General features: G+C 40.0%; 1 protein-coding gene across 2 annotated transcripts; it reads left to right on the forward strand.

Moving 5' to 3' along the window:
* On the forward strand, positions 3,486-5,480 carry LOC8065627 (GDSL esterase/lipase At4g28780). 2 transcript variants are annotated; one of them, XM_021451499.1, is made up of 5 exons: positions 3,486-3,819; positions 3,917-4,051; positions 4,146-4,381; positions 4,687-4,942; positions 5,096-5,480. In XM_021451499.1, exons 1-5 carry the CDS (start codon positions 3,552-3,554, stop codon positions 5,308-5,310), a joined length of 1,110 nt encoding a protein of 369 aa, XP_021307174.1. In that variant the 5' UTR covers positions 3,486-3,551; the 3' UTR covers positions 5,311-5,480. The 2 variants fall into 2 exon arrangements, with proteins under 2 accessions (XP_021307174.1, XP_021307173.1); XM_021451498.1 differs by having other exon boundaries at positions 3,917-4,050; positions 4,146-4,427.

The following is a 9,319-nucleotide window of genomic DNA, read 5'->3' on the forward strand; positions in this document are numbered from 1 at the left end:
ACTATCAAAAGACATGTTGCACATGTACTCACACAATGATTAATCTCCAAACTCAATCAAAACCTTGATCATCTCTGTCAATCAGTCATCACAAACTCAATACACAAGGGCACACATTAACCTTGTGTTCACACACACACACACACACACACACACACACACACACACACACACACACACACACACACACACACACACACACACACACACACACACACACACACACACATATATATATATATATATATATATATATATACAATATGAATTTTTTTTGAGGGGAAACAGGAGGGGGGCTTGAACCCCTACTGTGCTTTTATTTCCAAAACAAAAACAAAGTGTTCCAAAGTACAAAGATCAAGATACAAAGAAAGAAACAAAGAAAATGGAAAGAACTACACATAAGCTTCTAGCCATGAAACTAAAACAGGTTGTACATCTTCTTTTGGCTGTAGGATAACTAGAGCAAACTCTGCTTTGATGATGGTTTTGCATCTGTGCACCGAAGCTGGCAATCCTCTGAAGATGACATCATTTCTTACTGACCAAATAGACCAGCACATGGTGATCAGGGTTTCTAGAAAAAAGGTACATGAAGTTGAACCTTGAAAGCTTCGAAAACCTGAAGGATTTCCACGGTACACTAGTACACAGAACTACTACACAGGCGGTTCCCAACCCCTTTCCACAGACGGATTGGAAAACTACCTGCGCAGGGTGCCTATGGAAATAATTATTTTCACAGGCAGGTAATATGGAACCGCCTGTAGAAATTCATTTCTACAGGCGTTTCAATTACGTCACCCGCCTGTAGAAATGTATTTTCTATAGACGGTTGTCATTACAAAACCGCCTGTGTTAAAATTTTTAAATCTCCCGCCAATTTTCAAATTTTCCCTAACAACTAAATCAAATTGACAAGGTAGAAAAACACCGTTGATGGAATCAGCTAAATATATATCTTGATTTCATTAAAATAAATTTGAGAAGGAAACATGGAAATGGTGAGAGGAGAGGCATCATCTCACCATCTTAAGCAACCTCATACATGAAAAATGCATATTGCATAATTAAATCAAATTTACATAAAAAATAACATCCTAAACAATATAATTTAAAAAAACTAAAAAAGAAAATCTATCTTTCTCTCTTCCCAAGCATGAAAACACCATTCATGTAAACCACTACATATATATTTCTTGGATTCACTAATTAGAGGAAGAAACATGGAAATGGGGAGATGAGAGACATCATCTAACCATCTTAAGCAGCCTCATTTGAGCAAATATAGTGCATACCTAGCTAGTCTACTCTCTCCCTCTCATGGTGAAACCCTAGATCAAAAAAGTAGCTCAGTTGAGCAAGAGGGCACAAAAAGAGGCATTAGAGGCATGAACTAACCTTTCTTAGCCCCATCCTTCCAAGAAATGAAGATCAAAACCTCCCCCTTGTATTTTGGAAAATCTAGACCTCCAAGATGGCCTCCAACCGAAGGTGGCTGCTAGCAACACTTCTGCCCGAGGAGGAAGAAGGGAGGCTAGGGGGTATTTATAGAAAGAATTGCACAGGCGGTTTCTAATCATCGCCATACAATTTTACAACAGAGACGCACGATAATCAAAACCGCCTGTGGAAAGTTTTTACCACCGCTGGCTTAGAGCATCTGTGTACTAGTGGTAATTGGAACGGCCAGCTGCAGAGTATTCCAACATGCAGTTGCAAAAGGGCAGCCAAAAAGGAGATGGAAAAGGGTCTCCTCTACGTCAAAAGCACAATGAACACAACTGTGATCATCAAGATGCATGGTCTTACGCCTCGGTAACTCTCTGGTGCTCAACCTAAAAAGAATTTTCTTTTGTTCTGACAAGAGGTCTTCCATAACCAGCTGTATATTGGTGAACATGTGCAGTACCAATTAGACTTTTGTATGCTTTCTGTGAAGATAAATTAGCTGAACCCCACAAATAAATCCACTGATCAAGTTGCTAACTGAGGTGCAGGTTCTGAATGATATTTTGTAATTAAATAAATTGACCAGGCTTCAGTGGACAAAGGTAAATGAAAATGGGCGGTAAGTGGCATCGTAAACTTCATATCATGAACTGAAATAATGGTGCTATTGGAAAAGGAAGCTAACTCTAGAAAAGATTGTTGAAGAACATGATTATTCCAAAGATCCAACCAAAACAAACAGGACTTTTCATCTAAAACATTGACCAAAACCAACCCTTTAAACTCATTTATTAATTTCAAAATGTCTTTCCACAAGAAGGAACTCTTAAGGTTAGTAGATGATCTAGGGAGCTCCCCATGAGCATAATGTCTAACCCAAACAAGTTTCACCCAAGGAATGTCACACTTATTATAAAACTTATGCAAATGTTTCAGCAAAAGACATTGATTCTGCGTCTGGAGATTCAAAACACCTAAGCCCCCTTCTTTTTTGGAATAGAAATCATATGCCAAGCTGCCTTTGGTGGCTTCTTATTATTAATATCAAAGCCTCTCCACAAGCAATACTTCCTGTATTTGTCTATTTGCTTTATAATTGCCTTAGGCAGAAGAAATTAGGTACTCATGGCAAAAGTGGGCAAAGCATTGAAAACTGCATTTGTAAGTTCTAATCTGCCACCTTGACTTATTATCCACACCAAGTATTAATAATCTCTTGTTTATATTTGGTTAAAGTTGAGGACATTTGGGCAACGTATCATATGCAACCCATTTTCGTGTGCAACCTATGCAAACACAAATTAAGGCCACAGGATCTAGATCTAACGTCTGAGGTTTTTTCACTTAAACCCCTCCACCTGTGGGTTTAAAATCTAACCTGTGTGTATCCAGATGGAAGGGTTTACGTGAAAAAACCTTAGACGTTAGATCTAGATCATATGGCCTTAATTGGTAGTTGCATAGGTTGCACACAAAGCTAGGTTGTACGCTGGGTTGCACAGGATACGTTTCCGGACATTTGACTTCAGGATACTTGAGAACGGCAGTTAATATAACGGTACGTAACAATCTTTTAATAATGGATGCAGTACATGACGCCATGTGTAGGTTCTTCATTTGTCAAATGTCAATGGTACGGATCGGATCAGTTTTGATCAGGATTTGGCAGTCAACTGACGCACATGCGGACGTCCGGTCGCGGCAGTTCGTGCAGAATGTTGCTCTCTCTCTCTCTCTCGTGCTGTATGGCCTTGTTTAGTTCAAAAAAATTTACAAAATTTTTTTAGATTTCTCGTCACATTAAATCTTTAGACACATGCATATAGTATTAAATATAAACAAAAATAAAAACTAATTGTACAGTTTGGTCGAAATTGACGAGACGAATTTTTAAGCCTAGTTAGTCCATAATTGGACAATATTTGTCAAATACAAACAAAAATGCTACAGTGTCAATTTTCTAAAAATTTTTAGAACTAAACAAGGCCTATATATAACAATAACAATACATATGCGTCGGATTATCTCAACAAGCTGTGGCACACAATGAAAGCAGCTTGCTCCATTACCTGAAAAACACGGAGTCGTAGTAGTTCTGGATGAAAATGGGTCGTCCTTCTAAGAGCACCACCGCGATCGGTCTTCTTCTCTGGCTAGCTTTGGTGTTGTTGGTTCAGGGACAGCAGGGTGGCCCGTCCCCGGCGCTGTACATGTTCGGCGACTCGCAGCTGGACGTCGGGAACAACAACTACGTGTTGACGTCGCAGCTGTTGTTCAAGGCGAACCACCCGCGCTACGGCGTCGACTACCCAGGGGGAGTGGCCACCGGCAGGTTCAGCAACGGCCGCAACCTAGCCGACTTCATCGGTACTTCAACACTCATGCTACTTGTTTTGTTATATATTGCACTAGATCCTGCATGCCTCTTGTTAACTCTATTTTGTGCACCCACCAATGCCTGCAGCTGCAAGTCTGGGTGTCGCCACCAGCCCTCCGGCGTATCGTTCCATCTCCAACGACACAGGAAACTCCTCCATATTTCTCAAAGGTGTCAACTTTGCTTACGGGGGTGCAGGAGTCTCAGACCTTCGAGACGAGGGTAGGCGGTTAGCTTGTACATTTGGAAGATAGAGGCGAAAGTTCAGATTTTGTGAGAAATACCACCAATTGGTTTTTTCCTCTCTCCCTCATAGAATCACCGTTCATACGACTTCATTCTATTCGGGCGCAACGGCTTGAGGGAACAGATCGAGCGCGACTACTCCAGCGTCCACGCACAACTGGTGCGGCAGCTCGGGCAGACCGAGGCCTCCGCCCACCTCGCCAATTCCATCTTCGTCATCGCCGTCGGCGGCACCGACATAGTGGAACGCTTCTTGTTAGACCCTGCCTACAGGGAGCGGATCCGCTCCGATCAAGAATACCAGCAGTACGTCGCCAGATCGCTGGCCGCCGCCTTCAACGCCCATCTGGTTGTGCGTGCCCTAAACTTACACTCAGAGCCTGTTTGGCAAGATTTCTCATGAGAAGCTTCTCTAAAGGACTCTTATACTTTTACTAAAAAAACAGCTTCTCTTTAGAAAAACGTTTGGCAGAGCTCCAAGCTAGAGCTGGAGCCGGAGAGGAGCCCTGCCAAATGAACCCAGTAGCTAGCTTCTACCGTTTCTCCTTCCAATTGGTCTTATCAGACAGAACACTGAATTAAACAAGCAAAAAAAAAATTGCATCATGCAGAGTCTGTACCAGATGGGGATGCGCAAGGTGTTCGTCGTGGGTACGGGGCCACTCGGGTGCTACCCGGCGGTGCGGCTGCCGCAGAGCAGCGACACCACGCCGTGCCGCGACGAGGTGAACTCTCTGTCGGCTCAGTACAACGCCGCGGTGGTCGACCGTCTGCGGCGCGCCGCGGCCGGGAGCTCGGAGCTGCGCTACTCCTTCTTCGACCAGTACGCCGTGCTGCAGCGGTACCTGCAGGAGCCAGAAGCAAATGGTAAGAAAGGCCGCCGGAAATTGATGATGGATCAACCGATGATCCACACACAAATTCCACACATGCCATCAACTTCAACTACGTACGAACTGAATGATATTCGCCGTTACTATAGCTTGTTGATCGCGACGAACTACTACTAATTTGGGACAGGCTATGGTGATGTGAAAGAGGCGTGCTGTGAGGTGACGGATGCGGCGCCAGTATGCAACTCCATGAGCTCACTGTGTCCCAACAGGACGGACCACATGTTCTGGGACGGCGTCCATCTCACGGAGATCACCACGCAGAAGCTCATGGCAATCGCCTTCGACGGCTCCGCGCCGGTTGTTTCGCCAGTGAATTTGAAGGAGCTCAGCGCCCCATAGGTGAAATACTGTAATAAGAAGGGTGTGCCCGTATCGGTTTAACTTAGGTTGAAAAATGAAAATCATCGTGAATAATGCATGTGACGCAGCTCTGTGACTACTGGTAGGTCAAAAGTCTACCAGTCTGCTGTCGAATAATGGATATGAAACCGACATAATTATAGTGGTTACTCCTCGCACAAAATTAATAATCATGATGGTTATTAATCAGCATGATGGTTATTATCAAAAATACATGGCGATCTTTCTTCCAAACAAAAGAGTATAGGATGGTGATTTTTTTTTGGAAAGATCCGAATTCGTTATTAGCATATATTAGTAAGCAGAGATTGTACAAGCACAAGCTGCGCGCACTAACGATCACCTTACCAGCTTACCTACACCATACTATACAGTTTGGAATGAATAATTTCGCTAGAGAAAGGGGAAATGAGTAGGGTCGTTGTTTTCTTTTGTTGTCGTCTTTTGTTGTCGTCGTAGTCGTTTTGACCCTTCGGGTTGTTGTTAAACAAATACTCCCTCCGTCCTTTTTTAATTGTCGCTTGCGCTTTCCGAAAAACAACTGCCGGCAATTATATATTAAAAAGTATTAATATTTATAATACGTAATTAGTATTATTAGAAAGATCTTTGAATCTAGTTTTCAAACAAATTTATTTGGAGATACAAATGTTGCACGTATTTTCTATAAATCGAGTCAAACTTGTGGCACGCACACCAATAACGATAATTAAAAAGGGACGGAGAGAGTACGTGGAAAACTATTGGTAAAGTGGAGCCTATGTATGTATCTGTAAAAAGGATATTCACTGATGACTAATTGTTGTCAACAATGCCACCCCTGTCAAATTACTTGCTCGGCCCTGGTTGCCAACTTGCGAGACCGACGGTTGGAGACTATGCCGGAGCTCGCGAGGGCCCATCGGCGTCCTGGGTTGTAGTTGGGCCTTTCATCGTGGGTGGCGAGCACCAGCTGGCTATGAGCTCCTTCGATGAGAGAGAGATCCTTCAAATCTCTCTGAATCGAAGCATAAATCACCACTAGTAAATAGATTTTGGGACACAAGCTAGTTTTATTAAAAAAGGTGGTCATCATATCATCTATATATATATATATATATATATATATATATATATATATATATATATATATACACACACGGTAGCGCTATTGTACATCCTAAGTGTAGAATATTATTCTACACCATAAGCCAAATTTGAGCAGAAAAAATACTGAGCAGTACTGGAGAGTGTTCAGTATCATCCAACACTACACTTAGGACCACGAAATACTGAACAATACTGAAATACGGATACTGAACGAAACTGAAATCTGTTCAGTATAGTAGTTTGGTGTAGAATAGTATTCTACACCTAGGGTGTAGAATAGCACTTGTATATATATATATATACATATAAGTGCTATTCTACATCAAACTATTATACTAAATAAAATTCAGTATTGTTCAGTACTTGCGTTTCAATATTTTTCAGTATTTCAGGGTCCTAGGTGTAGTCATGAATGATACTGAACGTTTTAGTATTGCTCAGTATTTTTTCTTCTCAGTTTTGACTTGCGGTGTAGAATAATTTATACCTAGAGTGTAGAATAGCGCTACCGTATATAGATAACCAAAAATATCCGTCTTTCAAAATCAATTTACAGAGCTTATAAAATTTACTCGCTTCTCAAAATCTATTTATCGAGACGGACCTCTTACGAGATCCATCTACGAAAATAAGGCTATTTTCAGTGCAAAACATCGCTGTCGACTAGGTGGCACGAAGCCGCTTGCTGATCCCCCTCCCCGCTTTAGGCCTTGTTTGGATGTAGTCGGATTCACATCAATCCACATGTGTTGAGGTGGATTGGAGTGGAACTTGTACTAAATTCCACCTCAATCCACACTAACACACATGGATTGAAGTGAATACGACAACATCCAAGCAAGGCCTTAACTATTTTGGCGCAGTTGGCCTAGGATCCATATGTATGTCGTTTTTCTTTTTTTTTTCTATTTCTTGTTATCTTTTCTTTTTTCTTTCCTAGTCTTTCTTTTTTCCTTTTTATTTTTCTCTTTTATTTTTTTTGTTATGCTCTATTATTTTTGTCATCTTATATTATTTTTTATTTTTATTTTTATTTTTATCATCTTTTATTCATTTTTATTTTTCTTTTATTTTCTTTTATTTATTTTTCCTTTCCTTTCTTTTTTTTCTTTTTTTGGTGGTATATTTTTTATATTATTATTATTATTATTATTATTATTATTATTATTATTATTACTATTATTATTATTATTATTATTATTATTATTATTATTATTATTATTATTATTATTATTATTATTGCTGCTGCTTCCTTTTATATTTTTATATTTTCCTTTTTTTTCTTCTGTTTATAATTTTATGTTTCACGTTTTTATTTACAGACACATGTGATGTTTATGTAGTATAAGTGTAATATAATATTCTATCATGTATTTTTTTATGTCCGCAAGTAGAAATGTGATGTTTTATGATGTATTTTGTGATGTTCAATAAGCATACAATGATGTTCTAGTATATATTTTGTGATGTTCGGTAGCATTTTTTCCTTTTCTATTTGACTCTAATTAATTACTTCACCAATTTAATTATTTTATTTTACATTTTAATGATATTTGTGATCGATGTTCCCATAAGTATGTGTGGATTGATAGTCCACCGCAAAATATCTTTGCTTTCAATCAAGTGTTGTGTGTGGATTAATAGTCCACCGTAAAATATCTTTGTTTTCTACCAACTGTTATGTGTGGATTAATAGTCCACCGCAAAATACATTTGTTATCTACTAATTGTTATGACCCATTGCTTCATACCAATTAATAGTACATGTCCTCTCCTTTACACAAAAATCCGGAAAATAAATTAATTAACAGCGACTTACTACTTGGTATGAACTCAGTTAATTGCATCAATTTCACCCACCGTATAACACAGAGAGAATATCGCAAATAATGTAAAGAATCATGTCAAATAAAGAGCAATGGAGACAATCGAGCAGAGGGTGCCGTGCGGACAAAAACCCATGGTGATCAATCTTCGGCTGATAAAAAGGTACCCCATTCCAAATTACAAATTATAAGTCGTTTGACTTTTTTTTACTTTAAATTTGACCACTTATCTTAATAAAAATTTATGCAAATATAGTTTAATTTAAATCATTCTTGTAGAACTTTTATTAATAAACCAAGCCACAGCAAAAGAAGTGATATTTTATATAAATTTTTGAATAAGACGAATGGTCAAACTTGGTGTAAAAAAGTCAAACATCTTATAATTTAGAATTGATTGAGTACTTATTACCTTATCTATAATGAAGCGGAACAAGGCTGAGGGAGTCCTCACACAACCAAAATTTTCAACTTCTCCTAGTAATGTGGGCTTCTCCTAGTGTTTTAGCATTCAAAATTTAATACAAACTTTCCCTAGTCACTACTAGAGAACAGACCTTTCGTCGATGTGCCAAATGACCTTTAGTCCCAGCATTTTTGGCGCCCGGGACAAAAGAGATCTTTAGTCTCGGTTGATAAAGCTAACCGGGACTAACGGTCCCTCCCCAGCGGCTCCGGTGTCAGGCGCTGTCGGGGAGGGACCTTTAGTCCCGGTGTGTTACCAACCGGGACTAAAGATCACCCTTTAGCCCCGGTTTATGCCACTAACCGGGACTAAACCTTTTGTCCCGGTCTTTGGCACCAACCGGGGCTAAAGGTTGGTGTTTATTCCCGGTTGGCAACACCAACCGGGACTAAATCCTCCCCGCTATAAATTGAATCTCCCTCCTCCCTTCTTCCTCTTCCTGCCCGAGCCCGAGCTCCTTTGTTCTTGCTTGTTCTTCCATTGTTCTTCCTTGTTATTGCTCTCATCTCCCGCGATCGATCCATTTCAACGCTTCTACGCCGTCGTCGATTTGTTTGAAAGGTTGCTAGCTTCATCTTCCTATGTTTCTCACCGCCATATGTAATTT

Source organism: Sorghum bicolor, chromosome 1, assembly GCF_000003195.3.
Source record: "Sorghum bicolor cultivar BTx623 chromosome 1, Sorghum_bicolor_NCBIv3, whole genome shotgun sequence".
NCBI lineage: Eukaryota > Viridiplantae > Streptophyta > Magnoliopsida > Poales > Poaceae > Sorghum > Sorghum bicolor.